The sequence below is a fragment of the Phoxinus phoxinus genome (genome assembly GCF_949152265.1).
Source record: "Phoxinus phoxinus genome assembly, chromosome: 5".
Classification (NCBI taxonomy): Eukaryota; Metazoa; Chordata; class Actinopteri; order Cypriniformes; family Leuciscidae; genus Phoxinus; species Phoxinus phoxinus.
In genome coordinates, this window is record NC_136880.1 from 6,834,431 (window position 1) to 6,852,434 (window position 18,004).

The 18,004-nt window shown below is 39.0% G+C and overlaps 1 protein-coding gene across 1 annotated transcript in view; it reads right to left on the reverse strand.

Moving 5' to 3' along the window:
* Positions 1-6,689: 6,689 nt before the first annotated feature.
* LOC306998343 (uncharacterized protein) overlaps positions 6,690-18,004 on the reverse strand; it is a gene marked incomplete at its 5' end in the record, with an annotated part of 55,524 nt that continues 44,209 nt past the window's right edge. Inside the window, one exon of the mRNA XM_079612310.1 lies at positions 6,690-10,967. Within this exon, the coding sequence (XP_079468436.1) occupies positions 10,093-10,967 (875 nt within the window). The 3' untranslated portion in view covers positions 6,690-10,092. The remainder of the gene's footprint in view (positions 10,968-18,004) is intronic.

The following is an 18,004-nucleotide window of genomic DNA, read 5'->3' on the forward strand; positions in this document are numbered from 1 at the left end:
TAATATATCGATGAAACCTGACGTTATTAATGTTGATGGCAACAACATTGGAATTTACATTGGAAACATTGATAGATAGCTATCTTTATGATTGATTAAGCATTGATATTTGGTTTACCGGGCGATTGCCAATGTGTTGAAAAGTCGTTGATTTAGAGTTGACCGGGAAACGACCTGTGGTTGAAAAGTCATCGGCATATCGTTGACCGGAAAATATGATTGAAATGATCCATCGATTTTTGGATGACCGGGAGATCAACGGGTGGTAGACCAACATACTGCCCCGGACACCGCTCATTTCTGGACCCGGACCGATACGATCAGGTAAGCTTGCTTAATGTTCGATATTGTACCAAATTAAATACTGTTACTTATTAACATGGTTATTTACTCGTTAACATGCCGCAGTGCTGCAGACATTGAAATAGATTTTATTAAAATGTCTCCACGATCTGCTTTTGAAGAAATATGGTATCGTGCTACAGCGTACATTCAGTTCTGTCGCCTCCGTCCCGACACTTAACTCGACGTACATTCAAGTGTAACTTTAACCAGAAATTCAGGTCACAAAAGAAGTTTCTCAGGAGTGGGTGATCATATAATTAAAAAAGTAGTGTAATTTAAAGAAGAGCACCATGTTAATAATATAATACAATATACATAAAGTAATCTAAATATCCCAAACACTATCTGTTTAAATTTGATAAACAACATCTCCTTCAACATTTCTGTGTAAAATGTTTTTTTGTTTTGTTTTTAAATCATGCATTCATTAAATGAAAATTACTTTTAGATAGTGTCTTAAAAGTACATCTTATAGGCCTATATATTATTCAAATATGTATTTATAACTACATTTCCTTTATTTTTGTTATTCCTGAGTTTTCTACACCAATGTGTTTTTGTGTTCACTTATTTACAAAAAAATGACATAAGAATGATAACATTACTAAACTGATAAGATGTAGGCCTCATTTTTATGTTTAATGGTTAGTCATTATTATTGCTTTATTTGACAAACATTCTAAAACGTTGCTAGAGAAAACAACTGTTAATGCAACTGAAGCTTAACATTTATGATAACTTTTAAAGTATGAGGTTTGTGTTTTAAAAGAATTTTCAGTTTAGTACAAAGCAACATTCAAAGCATGCAACTCCAAGTTCTTGTGTTATCTTGAGCTATAGGCTAAGCTATAGGCTAGAATTTAAAGGCTATTTTAATAATATGCAGACAACTTTGGGAGATAAAAACAAGAATATATTTGCAAATATTTATTAAAAAGAAAAACCATGAGAAACAGTACTACTATCATAAAATGTCAACAACTAATATAAATTTTTTGTAGGTTTGTTGTCTTCCAACGCTTAGTGATCAGGTGCCCGTTCTTCGTACGTTGCTAACTCAGTTAGCTGGATTTGATTGTTGGCGATTTGGCATGATCTTGGATTGTTTGGTTCTTCGAAGCTCATCCTGGACTTGCTGTCATAGCAACAGTTCCGTAAGCTTAAACCTGCTCGCGAGCAGGCTTACTTCATGTAAACAAGATTAGATTGCGGCTTTATATGATACGGGAAGTCCTTTAGCGCAGCGCGTTAGTGTACTTTTTAAAGAGATATCGTTTTTCTCGAGACTGGTGAGAGTGTCATTTACATCAGCGATTCCCAACCCCCGGTCCGTGAACCCGTTTGTACCGGGCCTTGAAATATTACCTGATTTTCTTTCTTTTTTTATATAGTAATTGTCTTTTTTTCTTCTTTTTTTTTTAAGTGCTATGACGTGTCCAAAACATAAACAATAAATAAATCAAAATGTGTTTCTTTGAGCGACTTGCGATTGCTTAGCGTCTCATTGGTTCTGGACATATGGTTTCTGACCGGATTTTAAAGCGCGGAGCACGTGAAGTGGCAGAGAACTATGTGGAGAGATGATCGGGTCCCAGCAAACTTCCATGGCCCATTTCATTGCGGACTGTTCGTGTAAAAGAAAGGGCGATGACCAACTCGAAAAGGAAAAGCAGGTCAAGCTTCAATCGTAATACGATGCCTCATACATTAGATATGGATTTACATCAACAGGCGATTCTGTGGCGCGAAATCCATTGTGTTGTTTGTGGTGAAATACTCTGCAATGAAGCCGTCAAAACAATCCATGTCCTAACTACACGCAACGCAACAACGAAATGTGTATTTTCCATGTTGATCAGAGTTTTTGTCCTAACCACCCGCTGTTTTAGAAACTGTTCATATTTTTCTGTGACGTCGCGCTGGAACAACAAACACAAAGTGTGGGAATGATAATCTCAGACACTGTTTATGTGCTTTATTTAATGTTAAAAGCAACAATGGATTATTTACCTCAGATTTTGAAATTAAACAAATGGAAACAAGAACGTTCAAACTGTGAACAAACAAGTTATTTGACAAAGATTGTTTTAGTAACTCAGTAGCCTATGTATTTGAATACTGTGTGGTGTAATATTTGTGAATTTGTTTATGTAGCTACTTAGCCTGGTAATACCAAACTCTGCTACTTCGCTTTGCTTCATAGACAGAGTCTGGCATGGCATCATTGAAAAGTGTTTTCTTTATCGTCTGAAGTATAAAATCATTGGTTACCCGTAAGCCAATCACATAACGTTTGGTTATGACGTGTGTTATGCGCCAGCTCAGCAGCATCGAACTGCCACTGTAAACACATTATAAATAATGCGAAAACGAAACCATCGAGAGAAATACCGGAGTGAACATGGCTGTCAACGACTTTTGTAGATTATGTGATGTAAATCTACGCATCCACGGCACAATCGGGGCCTCTAAACTATTATTTGACAGTAAAGAGAAACATGAAAATATTTGCAGCCAACTGTCAAAGTTAGGATTAGTTATGTCAAACACAGCTCTTTGTTCATTTCGAGTCTGTCCGAAATGCTGCAATTTAATTGGAAGATTACAGCATGACATGGCAATATTTACGAACTGGAAAAAAAAGGAGACACTGACCTGTCAAAAGGGTGCCAGTTCGAGCTCGACAGATAAAAGAGACCTAGATATCACATATCGACATCACCTCCATTCAAAATGTTTACCAAACACTCTTCTTGTTCGTCCTTCAGTTTGGAAATGCCGGGAATATTCTCCACAACATAGCGAATTTCATCCCTTGTCTCCATATCTGCGGTCGTTTTCGATTTCCCCAATCTCAAACTCGGCGCTTAACGTCTACGTCACAGCTCTCAGCCCGCTCTCTGTTCGTTGATTGGCCGGCTGTTTTCAGGCCGGAGGAAAACTGAGAGACATGTCGATGTCTCAGACTAAGGCCCCGTTTACACGATGGGAAAACGCAGATATTTCTCTGCGTTTTGGCCTGTCATTTACACGAAAACGCCGTTTTTATCCCAGAAAACGATTATTTCTAAAAACTCCGGCCAAAGTGGAGATTTCTGAAAACGCCGGTTATATGTTGCCGTGTCAACTGGGAGAAACGGGGTTTTAGGTTCTCTCTTGTCGATTCTGAGGATTCTGATTGGCTTGCATGGCTTTAACCTTCTCCCTACACTGCCGCCCATAGGTTTGGCATAGTTATGATGGCGCTCGACGGCGTATTTATGCGGGGTTGTGTGCACGATGTTTTTATTGAAAACGGAGGGGGGGAAATATTCGTTTCTCTAAAAATCCGGCTATGTGTAAATGTGGCCTAAGTACAGAAGCGAAATGAAATTGAGCGGAAGTACGAAGTCTAACGTAGTCAGGCTAGTAGCTACTAGCTACTTATCCATTTTCTTGCGATTGCCGTCAAGATTACTCTCTGGCAGTGTTGCCAACTCCTCAGTAAGGAAAGTAGCTATTGGCTGTCCTAAAAGTAGCTAGAAGGCGCTAAATGACGTCATCGCCTAATTTGCATAACTGACCATGTGCATGTAATTGTGATGGATGTTGTAGAGAGGAGTAACGTCGCTGGGGAGACAAAGGGTGAGTAAAAACCACCCTGAATATGTTTAGAACCACAAATTAACTTCTAATGTCGATTCTTTATTTTATTTTTTACGATTCACAACCCTCCTCCTTTATCCGGGCTTGGGACCGGCAAAAGTGACCCAAAAGAGACACTCTGGCGGAGTTAATTTGTTTTTGTTTTTACGGTTTTTTTTTTTATATATATATATATATATATTATTTTTTTTTTGTAACGTTTTTTTTTTTACCTGGTCCACTTAGGAGCCTATAAGTCACGGTAAAACATTAACATTTATAACTACATTTTTTGTATACAATCTTTTTTTCTTAAGTTTGGGGTTTAAACTTATGGTCCACTTAGGAACCTACAAGTCACAGTAAAACATTAACATTTTTAACTATAATATGTAACAAAAAAAAAGGTTATACAATCTAGATTAACAATCTAAATGGACCAAAAAGAGATAATAGAAAAAAAAATAGGATATAGTAGAGAAAATGGTAACTAGTCTGGCCCTAATTCAGGTTAATTGTATTTTTTTTCAGACCCCCCTCCACATACACACAGGCTGTGCTGACTCACAGAAGGAGTGGCTCATCGTAATTTTGGACAAGGCTCTCTATGGCAGGTTCAGCAACTGAGGGAGTTAAATTAGTTAAATGAGTAAGCAGCTGATGTGCCAAAAAGCTGCAAAACATTATCAGGGAGCTGGTGCTCATAACAAGCCTCACCAGACAGCTTCAGTCCATATCGGATGTACAGGATGGAGTTAAGGGTCTGCAAGGACATCCGATTTCTAAGCTTGCTTTTTACCACACTCATCTGGCTGAATACTCTCTCGACTTCAGCATTCGAGTGTGGTAAGGACAACACAGACACAGCAGCCATGGCAAGTTCTTGAAACGGGTTGATATCAGCTGCATCTCTGAACTTACTAATCTCTCTCCAGAAACTCAGTGTGTTTTTTGTCTTATTCCATTTACTAAGGTGGATGGCACGCCATTGCTGGACAATCTTGTCTATGTCTGCAGGGGAGTAGCCGAGGAGCTTGGCTATTTTTTCTATTTCTCCAGGGCTCTTATTGTGCTTTAAAGTTTCCTCCACATTAAAAGCTGACATGTACTGCAATGCTTCGATGTTGTCCGGCAGTCTCACCCTCAACTCATTAGTGAGAGAGATGGTGAAGTCTACACACCACTTTCGGACATTGATTTCATCCTCCGGCACAAGATGGAGCTCAGCTGCCTTTGACTCAAAAAGGTAATCAAGGTACGGTTTGGGACTGATGTATCCATCTATTGGCCCTTTAAGAACATCAATATTTGCCAGTGGATTCAGCACCCTGCTGCTCACAGACTTGATCAGGCTAACCAAGCTGTTAAGTAGCTTAAGAGGATCTTCTTTTTCACCCTCAAAAGCCTTGATGGCCAACTGTACCTCACCCAGCACTGACTTCAAAAACGTCAGATACAAAATGTTTTGAGGATCACTATACATGGAATATAACACCTCAGCCATGTAGCAGTGTTCACTGGACTTGGTGACTGAGAAATGCAGCCTAAGCTCCTCCCACTGGTCCAAAGTGCGTGAAACCGCAGGTTCAATGGAGAGCCAACGCAGGGCTCTCAAGTGTCACGCATTGAGCGTGACAGTCACTCATTTCGGTCTTTTGTCACGCACTCCCGCCACACATTGTATTTCTCACGCGGAAAAACTATATTTAATATGCCGCAGTGCCCAAAATGTATCTGGCCGCGCCGCTGTCACTATGGAACCGGCAGGAAAGACGCGTGTCGCCGTGTCTCCCCTGGAGTTCTTAGTTGAGCCAGAGCCATAGTTGAGCCTGCCACTTAACAGCCAATCAAAAAAAGAAAGGGGCTACACATAAGCCAATCAGAAAATAGCACTATTGTATCTGGGTAAGATTTAACGTAACAACCAATGGGGGAAAAAGCATATCACTGCCCTCACAAATTAGAAGTGCTCCATCTCTGAAATTGTTTAAGTCATCCCTTAAAACGTATTATTTTAAAGAAGCTTTTGGGTATAACGTAATTGTTGTGGTTTTCCATGTAATCTATTTTATGGTTTTGTTATAACTTGTTTTGTTTATTGATTTTAAATTGTTTTTAGATTTATAATATTGTTTGCATGCATGCACTGTAATAAGTTTGTATTTCATGCTTATTTTATCTATTGTCTATGTAAAGCGTTCTGAGAATTGACTTTTAAAAGCGCTATACAAAATAAAGTTATTATTATTATTATATCCTGGAATTGTTCACGTGATCTTCCGAAAGTTTTGTTCACCCACAGAGGAAAACACTGGATCTCCTCATGATCTCCTATTTTAATGTTACAACAAATTCACAACTTGTTTGACACAAACAATGACAACTTGACTGCTGTTAGAGAATGTTTCCCAGATAATTAGGATCAGTTTTTCATGAGTTACTGTAACTTAGCCAACAGTTTTACAGCCTGTTCACTGACAACACCTGCTCAGAACAAGTAGTCTAGGCCTAGTCATATTTTCATGATCACACGATGACTGACATATTGTTATAAACATCTCTCTCTCCAAATAGGCTTAATAATTGTATTAGCTCTAAATAAATTAAAGTGTATTGCATAGTCGTTGTTATAAGTCACTTTTAAAATCATGTCATATTTTATAATTATATCCTGGCCATGGATGCATTCAATTCAATTCAATTCAATTCAAGTTTATTTGTATAGCGCTTTTCACAATACACATTGTTTCAAAGCAGCTTTACAGAAAATGCATTTCAAAAATATACATACAAAAATACAGTTAGTTAATCATGAAATTTAGGGCATAACATATCGCCGGCGTTGGGTCGTCTCTTCACAGGCGTCGAGTCGTCTCATCACAGGCGTTGGGGCATCTGAAGTCTCCATGAGAGGCTGGATACATAACTGGAGCTGACGAACTATTTGAGTTATCTCGGGACAGGCGTCCCGAGATAACAACAAAAAAGGCAGATGGGAAATAATTAGCGTAGCTGCTGTTCTTAATATGAATGCATTTGATCTGATTTAACTGTAGTATAAAAGGTATGAGATGCATCATGTGAATGCTTGGCTAAAGAGATGCGTCTTTAATCTAGTTTTAAACTGGGAGAGCGAGTCTGAGCCTCGGACAGTATCAGGAAGGCTATTCCAGAGTTTAGGAGCTAGATGTGAAAACGCCCTCCCTCCTTTAGTGGACTTAGATATCCTAGGTACGACCAGAAGCCTCGAATTTAGCGATCTTAAAGAGCGCGATGGAATATATGGCGATAGAAGATCTCTTAAATACACAGGAGCTAAACCATTTAGGGCTTTATAGGTCAGTAACAATACTTTGTAATTGATACGGAACTTAATAGGTAACCAGTGTAGAGATGATAAAATTGGTGTTATATGATCATATTTTCTTGACCTAGTAAGAACTCTAGCGGCTGCATTTTGGACTAACTGTAGCTTGTTTACTGAGGATGCAGGACAACCAGCTAATAGAGCATTACAGTAATCTAGTCTCGAGGTCATGAATGCATGAACTAACTTTTCTGCATCAGAAACTGATAGCATATTACGTAGCTTAGCAATGTTTCTAAGGTGGAAAAAGGCTGTTCTTGTGACATTTGAAATATGATTTTCAAAAGACAAGTTGCGGTCTAGTATAACACCCAGGTCTTTTACTGTAGAGGATAAAGTAACAGGACGTCCATCTAGATTAAGGTTGTATTGTAAGAGGTTTTGTGGGCAGTTTTTTGGACCAATCAGTAATACCTCCGTTTTATCTGAATTTAATAGAAGAAAATTACACGTCATCCAATATTTTATATCTTTAACACACTCTGTCATTTTAGATAATTTAGTGTTATCATCTGGTCTAGATGAAATATATAATTGAGTGTCATCAGCATAACAGTGGAAACTTATTCCATGTTTTCTTATAATATTACCAAGTGGCAGCATATAAATTGAGAATAGCAGGGGGCCTAATACAGATCCCTGCGGCACTCCATAATTTACTGACGTTATCTTTGATTTTTCCCCATTTAAATGGACAAAATGGTAACGGTCTGATAGGTACGATCTAAACCAGCTTAATGCCTGTCCCTGAACACCAGTGTAATTTTGAAGTCGATCTAAGAGTATTTTATGATCTATAGTGTCAAACGCAGCACTAAGATCGAGTAAAACTAGTATTGAGGTACAGCCTTGGTCAGAAGCTAAAAGTAAATCATTTGTAATTTTAACCAGCGCAGTTTCTGTGCTATGATGTGGCCTGAATCCTGACTGAAACTTTTCATAGATATCGTTTTCTTGCAAGAAAGAGCACAATTGAGCGGACACAACTTTTTCTAGTATTTTAGACATAAATGGAAGATTTGAAATGGGTCTGTAATTTGCTAGGTTATTTGGATCTAATTGTGGTTTCTTAATAAGAGGTTTTATAACTGCCAGCTTGAATGTTTTTGGAACATGTCCTAAAGATAGAGACGAGTTAATAATATTGAGAAGAGGCTCTTCCACTACAGGTAACACTTCTTTCAGTAGTTTAGTGGGTATTGGATCTAATAAACATGTTGTTGGTTTAGATGCAGTGATAAGTTTATTTAGCTCTTCCTGTCCTATAGTTGTAAAGCGCTGTAGTTGTTCTTGAGGGGCGATAATTGAGGCTGAATCATAAGACGCTGTCAAAGATTGTACATTTACAATTGTGTTTCTGATGCTTTCTATTTTCTCAGTGAAGAAATTCATGAAATCATTACTATTAAAATGTAACGGAATATTTTGTTCAGGTGATGTCTGTTTATTTGTTAATCTAGCCACGGTGTTAAATAAAAACCTTGGATTGTTTTGGTTATTTTCTATTAGTTTGCGGAGATGCTCAGCCCTGGCTGCTTTTAGAGCCTTTTTATAACGTGACATACTGTCTTTCCACGCGATTCTAAAGACCTCTAAATTAGTTTGTTTCCATTTGCGCTCTAAGTTACGAGTTTCTCTCTTGATAACATGCGTAGCACTGTTGTACCATGGTGCTTTAGTTTTCTCTCTAACCTTTTTTAATCTAATTGGTGCAACAGTTTCTAATGTACTAGAGAAAATGGTGCTCATACTGCTAGTCATTTCCTCTAGTTCCTCTGTTTGTTTGGGTTCACTGAGGAGCGGAGATAGATCAGGTAAGCTATTCAAGAATCTATCTATAGTGGTTGGAAGGATTGTTCTGCCTGGTCGATAACGTGGCGCAACATGACACATTTCAGCCGTACGTATATGCAAGTTACCATGTAATGATCAGTGACATCATCACTTTGCGGTATAATATCTATATCGGTTGGATCGGTTCCATATGATATAATTAAATCTAGAGTATGATTAAGACGATGAGTGGGACCACTAACGTTTTGCTTGACCCCAAAGGAGTTTAATAAATCTGTAAACGCAGCCCCTAACGCATCATTTGTGTTATCAACGTGTATGTTGAAATCTCCAACAATTATTGCCTTATCGGCATTGACCAATAGATCTGAGAGAAAATCTGCAAACTCTTTTAGGAAATCAGCGTAAGGCCCTGGCGGTCTATATACGGTAGCCAAGGCTAGAGATAATAGGGATTTCTTTCTTACATCTAGGAGCATAACATTTAGAACAAGTACTTCAAACGAATTAAACCTGTGGCCAGTTTTCTGAGTAACATTAAGAATATCTCTATAGATTGTTGCAACACCGCCGCCACGACCAATCAGACGGGGCTCATGCTTATAACCGTATCCTGGTGGAGTGGACTCATTAAGACCGAAATAATCATTTGGTTTAAGCCAGGTTTCAGTAAGGCAGAGTACATCAAAGCTATTATCAGTGACCATTTCATTTACAATAACCGCCTTAGGTGTAAGCGATCTAATGTTTAGAAGACCTAGCTTTAGAAATTGTTTTTGTTCACTAATATTGAGATTTTCTGGTTTAATCACAATTAGATTTTTCTTAGATCCTGCAGTAGATTTATTGTTTGGCCTCACTAAACGAGGAATAGACACAGTTTCTATATAGTGTTCTACACTGGTACTTATATCAATTAATTTGGGACAGCAAAGAATGTGATTTGGACTTTGACTTACTAGTCATATGGTGTGTAACGTCTTGGAGATGTTGTCCGACAGAACAGCCGCTCCGATTCTGCTGGGGTGCAGGCCATCAGCACGGTAGAGCCTAGGTCGCTCCCAAAACAGATTCCAATTATTTACAAAGAGCAGTCTCTGTTCATTACACCATGACATCAACCATTCATTTAGTGCAAACAATCTACTGAACCTTTCTTGTCCTTGTCGGTACGTGGGAAGCGGTCCAGACACAACGATCTTTGCTTCAGGCGATGTTCTGCGTACCGTCTCGATCAGGCTCCTGTAGTCCCTCTTCAGAACCTCCGTCTGCCGCAGCCTGATGTCGTTCACCCCCGCGTGCAGCACGACAGCTCCGACGCGCTCGTCACTGTTCAGGATCTCGGGGACCTGCGCAGCGACATCGAGAACACGAGCACCAGGAAAGCAGTGAGTGCGCACCATACCTTTACCTGAGGTAGCGCGGACATGCCGGACCATGGAACTGCCGATGATCACAGCGTCGTCGCGTTCCGTCTCGCGAAGAGGGGAGAAGCGGTTCCGGGTGGAGATCTCGAAGACCGGGAGGGGCGGAGAGGTCCTTGCTCTGGTCCTGGCTCGTGTCTTCCGCTGTGGCATCATCCAGGGTCCATGGTGCTGTGTCGGTGTCGGGGTAAACGAAACCAGGGGTGCTCGGGTCCTGTGCAGAGAAATACACGGAGTAGAGGAGGCCGGAGTCGAAAAGTTACTAACCACTGACTTGTGAGCATCGGCGCGTGATGCTTCAAGCGCTGATCGTCGGTCTCGCAGCTCGGCCTGCCTCCCCAGCAGATCACGGATCTGCTTCTCCACGGACTCCAGCTCCAACCGCACCGAATGCAGCTCAAACGTGTCCTCACCTGCACTCAGAGGTAGACACACATCCGATATATTCGCCATTATGACAGATGAACAATAAATTAGCAGTGATGCTACCAATATCACTACTAATTTAGGACTGAAATCATGGATAGAACCCGTATCCTTCCAGTGATTCGAGTGTAAATAAGACGGTCGATAGGCGAGACCACGCGTGCAAATGCTAGCGGGCTAAATTAACGTTAGAGATAGTAACGGAAGTTCGGAAAGTTGGATATAACCAGCGATATCAAAGCAATCCGATTGTTTTTTATAGAGAGTAACGTTAGTATCGGAGATATGTTCACATGCTCACAAACTAACAGTTAAGCGATTCGAAACACAAACTCCAAACACAACCAAAGCGGTTCGAACACAGACACAAACTTCAAACACAAACAGAGCGATTTCAGTGATTCGAGTGTAAATAATACGGTCGATAGGCGAGGCCACGCGTGCAATGCTAGCGGGCTATCGTTAGAGATAGTAAAGGAAGTTCGGAAAGTTGGATATAACTAGCGATATCAAAGCAATCCGATTGTTTTTTTATAGAGAGTAGTATCGGAGATATGTTCACACGCTCACAAACTAACGTTAACAGTTAAGCGATTCGAACACAAACTCCAAACACAACCAAAGCGGTTCGACCACAGACACAAACTTCAAACACAAACAAGCGATTCGAAGCACAAGCACAAACACAAACTTCAAACACAAACAAGCGATTCGAAGCACAAGCACAAACACAAACTTCAAACACAACAAGCGATTCGAAGCACAAGCACAAACACAACAAGCGATTCGAAGCACAAGCACAAACACAAACTTCAAACACAACAAGCGATTCGAAGCACAAGCACAAACACAAACTTCAAACACAACAAGCGATTCGAAGCACAAGCACAAACACAAACTTCAAACACAACAAGCGATTCGAAGCACAAACACAAACTTCAAACACAACAAGCGATTCGAAGCACAAGCACAAACACAAACTCCAACACAAACAGAGCGATTTCAGTGATTCGAGTGTAAATAAGACGGTCGATAGGCGAGGCCACGCGAGCAATGCTAGCGGGCTATCGTTAGAGATAGTAACGGAAGTTCGGAAAGTTGGATATAACTAGCGATATCAAAGCAATCCGATTGTTTTTTATAGAGAGTAGTATCGGAGATATGTTCACACGCTGGAAAATAGAAAATGCTCGTTTCTAAATTAGTGTAAAGAACAAAATCAACGATTTATGAATCAAGTCGACGGAGCTTCAAACACAAACACAGCGCTCACTCTGATGAGCGCTGCATGATGGATGCATTAATCATTGCATCTGTCTTTCAAATATGTCAGGTAAAAAGCATACTTTGTATGTGGTTGAATTGTCAGTGCCATGTGTCAAATATTTTCTTCTGCAAGTCTGAGCAATTATTAATAATAACAAAAACACTAATAATAATATTATCAATGAAACACCCCCATTTCCGCGAACCACCAAATTATTTGTCGCTGTGTCTTATCACATCGCGTCTGGTTAGGACACGGTGTTAGTGAGTGCTGTGAAAGTTGCTTTTGAAATAGGCCTAATTGTATGGGAGAAAAGGGAAACATTTTGTGAACTGAAACAAAGTGAACTTAATTTAATTAACTTAATTTTTGTGAACTTAAAATTAAAAAAGATTGCTATATTCATTCAATTAGCCTTAGGTGCCACCTAGTTCATTACATGCAAATAAATGATAGTCTGTTTCTGCTTTACACAGTGCTATGTTTCAAAACGTAGTAAAAACATTTTTATGAATATGCTGGTCCCTGGCACAAAAAAGGTTGGGAACCCCTGATTTACATCATTAATTTGTTGTAATCACAATTTAATATTCGACTCGTCGGAGTCTGGCTTTTACAACAGCACAAACTGTGCATTGTCCTGAGATTAGGATCTATTAGTGTTTAATGTTATATTATTTTTGGAAATTAAAATGTTTTCTGGTGTGTCTGAGTTTTTGGGGTCATTGTGCAGAAGAGTAGAGCCTTTGGTTTGGTTCATGATTGGCCAAACACAATTAAGACTATAATTACTATATATAAAAGTAATGGCTGAGCACTCCTCAGAACAGTAATATCTCTTGGCTAATACTTTAGTACATGCAGGTGTGCCTGTGCTTTTGTTACCTAGCTTGACAATATGAAACATTGATAATGTAACTACTAAAACTATAAAAATTATATTACACTATATATTTCTCTATATATGTGTGTTTATGCTGCATGAATAAATATTTTTGCAATATATTACACACGGATCACATATACATATATTATGAAGTGTATACTGAATATAGAATTACATACATTGATATATTGTCACATATTTATTTGTGTTAGAGTTTTATTTCAATTAATCTTTGTAAAGAAAAGCCAGTGATCAAGTCATATTTTGCCTGTAATAAGATATATTGTTATGCAAGGTCAGCAACTCTGTGAAATATTATCTCATGACCATAGGTGAGAGTAGGAACGTAGATTGACCGGTAAATCGAGAGCTTCGCCTTGCGGATCAGCTCTTTCTTCACCACGACAGACCGGTACATCGACCGCATTACTGCAGAAGCTGCACCGATCCGTCTGTCAATCTCCCGTTCCATCATTCCCTCACTCGTGAACAAGACCCCAAGATACTTAAACTCCTCCACTTGATGCAGGAGCCTCAACCTTTTTTTTGCTAGTGTCACTCAAATGTAGAAAATATATACAGTCAAGCCCGAAATTATTTATACCTCCGGGCAAATTCTGACTTAAAGTTACTTTTATTCAGCCAGCAAGTTTTTTCTTGATAAGAAATTACACAGGCGTCTCTCAGAAGATAATAAGACGATGTACAAGAGGCATCATTCTGGAAAAAAATTATTACTCATCTTTGAATCAACTGTATGTATACTTATTAAAAATGTGTACTTATTCTACTCTATGGAGAGTAGAACCACTGATCACCAGGCTGGACACCAAGATGAGGCGGGCAATTACGGCCAGGGAGAGGTTCTCCTTGACCCTCAGATTCTTGGCAACAGGTTTGTATTTAAAACAAACAGACTTATACATTGGGCTAGACCTCCCTAAGATCTGCGACATTTATAACACCCGTCTACTCAAAACTGGTCTAAAGATTCTCAAAGATTCATCACATCCTGCTAATTCCCTTTTTCACCCCTTTACCATCAGGTAGAAGGCTAGGAAGTATCAGATCCAGAACAACCCGTTTTTTAAATAGCACTTACCCGCAGGCTGTGAGGGCCATCAATTCACACCAATAATCCTTAACTGCTCTGCAGTTGTAACAGCTATGTCCTTCTCCTCAGGGTCACTAAACGCACAAGCACTTTGTTTTGATTTGTTTGATTATTTATTGTATTCCTGGGTAGCAACCCAAGTATCTTTTAGTATTTTTTATTATTTATCTAAAATTTTCTGGTTTTATTGTACATGTCATGCCTGATGATGTGCTGTTATTCTTGTCCAGTGTCTTGTATTGTCTTGTGTGAGCCAAATTATCACCAAAATGAATTCCAGGCGATTTGTGTCGTTCTGGCAAAAATAAAGACTTGAACTTGAACTTGAACTTATAATTTATAGTCTGCGTTGAACTGCATTGGCCACCGAACTCAGTCAACATGATTTCATTAAACATTGAGGATGCTAAATTGTGCTTGGATATTGGATATCTCAAATGGTGTTGTCATGGAGTGAGATTAAATTACTGACAAAACAGGGAAACAGAAAAACATACAAATGGCTTTGACATAGTCTACTTACATTTACCATTTTACACCTGTGATATTTTCAACTAGCGAAATTATTTATGAAATTAATGAGCTATATTTTAATTAAATTATATTTGTGTTTCTGTTGAAGGTGAAACCTACAAATCATTGAGTTTCCAATACCGAATTGGGGCCACTACTGTATCTGATATAGTGAAGGACACATGTGCGGCATTTTCTAAAGGTTAGAATTCCATAATATTTGTATTATTAGTATCACAATAACAAACATTATGACATACAGTATTTACAAATATGCAGACAACCAACATATTTTGAAAATGACAAACTGAAAGAGGAGAAAACACAAACAGAACAGAATGTATAGATGTGGTTGGCATAAGTTGTAACTTCATCGAATTTAGAAATTCAGTACAGGTGGGGTTGAGATTCAATAGTTAATCTATTAAATCAGGTGAGGAGAAATCTCTCACCTTGTAAATAAATCTATCATTCTGCTCTTATTTTTGCAGACACCAAAATCAGAGGACGAATGGAGAGCAATTGCCAAGAACTTTGTTGAAAAATGGCAATTTCCACATTGCCTGGGTGCCCTTGATGGCAAGCACATCTACATTCAGCCCCCAGCCCACAGTGGGAGCCCGTGGCACAATTATAAGAACAGATTTTCTGTTCTTATGATGGCAGCTGTTGATGCAAATTATAAGTTTATTTATATCAGTGTTGGCACTCAGGGCAGGGTCTCAGATGCTGGGCTCTTTGCCAATTCTGACCTGAGGAAAGCGCTGGACAAGGGGCTCCTAAATGTTCCTCCTCCAGAAGAGCTTCCTAGGTCAGATGTTTTGCTGCCCTATATGTTTGTGGGGAATGAGGCTTACCCACTAAGAACAGATCTGATGAAGCCCTACCCTTTCAGGCAGCTGGACCACAACCAAAGGGTCTACAACTACCATCTCTCACGGGCACGCAGAGTCGTAGAAAATGCCTTTGGCATTCTCGCCAATAGGTTTCGAGTTTTCCGCTCCACAATCCTCCTTCACCCAGACAGTGTTACAAAGATCACCCTGGCTTCAGCATGCCTCCACAACTTCCTTTGTGAGCGCCGTTCTGAGGCCTACATGCCACCAGCACTAGCAGACTGGGAGGATGCAGACCACAGAGTCAACGAAGGAGCATGGAGGAGAGATGGCCTGGGGGCCATGCAGAATGTTCAAGCTGGAAGGGCACGAAACCCCACCCTCACTGCTAAGCAGCAACGTGATGTCCTGAAGGATTATTTTACGTCAGGTAAAGGTGCCATGGCAAGAAGACTAAGTTTAGAGAATTGATAAACATAAGCGTTAGCTAGGTGTAGCACAGCAATGTACATAGTTAGAAGATTACATTTATATTTTTGTGGTATTTGTTTGTTCTGCTGTAAAATGCTTTATTTAATTCTGCTGCCATACATTTATGAAATTTAAAATATTGTAATTTTGTATTGTATAAAATATTTTATTTAAAAACAAATTATATTTTAAACTCACAGCATATATATTTGCTATTATTAAAATAAAGACAGTATTCATGATCACATTTCAGTTCTTTATTCAATTATTTTCAACATACAAAAGTATTAAACTGCCAACTCTAAAATAAAACTGTCAAAAGCTTTCACTTTAAACTACACATCTCATACAGTAACTTCAAATGCCATAGTCATATGAAGTGTTAAAGTGTTAAAGGGATAGTTCACCCAAAAAATGAATATTGTGTGAATATCCCTTTAATGAAGTTTTGTGCATGTGTGATGAACTTTGTGTATATCGTAATGCATATTTTATCTGCAACTACTCATCCAAATCTTCTAACATCCTGAAATAGTTTTGAGGCTGCGCAGGACCCTGAGGAGGCAGGAGCTGATGGTAGTGTTGATGTTGTGGCTGTGTGTATAAAGGGGTTGAGGGAGAGCATTTGTGTAGGTGCAAGAGGCGAGTGTGTAGCTGGTGGACTGTGTGAGGATGAGGATGGAGTGGATTGGTCAGCCTCCTGGGCCTCAAACAAAACATTCATTATTTTTTTCTTTGCCCTGGTCTGTATGCTTAGATTTTTTATTAATTTAAGTTCCACAGCAACTTGATGTCCAAAGGAACTGTAAGGATCTGGAGTGGCAAGAACTGAAGTAACTTGCTGTAACAAATTAAGTTTCTGTCGCTCAACAGAATCTGCATCCCCTTTGCGACGTTTCGATCCCGATTTGGGAGTGGGAAAAGAGGTGGTGAGTTCTTCACTCCTTTGTTGTGTAGAGGGATGTGGTGCTGTGGTTTATGAGATAAAAATGTAAATAAGAGAAATCACATTGTTATTACAGCACAGAATATAATCCAAAGATGTTGCATTTAGAAATAATATCAGAGCATATAGTAGAATAGTTATAAATTATTAAATACCTCCATAACATGTAAAAGAATAATAATATGTAAAGAATAATTAATAAAATAAATAATTTGAATAAAGACATTATCATAAACATTGACCATTTTGGATACACCAGTTAGGAAAATGTTACTGCTTGATCTGTTTTGTGCAAACTTGAAAATAGGACACTTGGCACCCTGAATGACATAACAACTAATCGGTCATCACTTTTTCAGCATTTCATTAGTCTTTACATCTACAATTGTTATTTTACCTGGTGCCTCAGATGTATTTATAATGTCCTCATCGCTGGTGGGGTCAATCATGTCCTGCCCGTCAATCAAGTCTTTGACAGATTGATCAAGCTGAAAAACTATTTTATGTCAGTGCAAGTATTTAAAGGATTAGTTCACCCCAAAATGAAAATTTTCTGATAATTTACTCAACCCAATGCCTTCCAAGATGTTCATGTCTTTCTTTCTTCAGTGGAAAAGAAATTACGTTTTTTGAGGAAAAACATTTCAGGATCTTTTTCTCCACACAATGGACTTCAATAGCAAGTGGAGAAAAATCCTGAAATGTTTTTCTACTAAAATGAATCCATTTTTTATAACCTGTGTGTGAAGGGGTTGTAATCTCACAATAAAATGATCCACTTGGCGGGTTTTGCTATTACCTCTGAAAGCAAGTATTCCTATTTCTATGTGAAGTCTCCGAGTCGGATTTGCCGTGAAATCCAGTGACGTGACTGAGACCTGCATGCGCGCTCCCGAGCGTCTCGCCTCGTCTACTGACTTTGCACTCAACAGCGACGACACTGCAACTTTATGACATGGAGTCTGCTAATACTAGGAAACGACTAGTACAA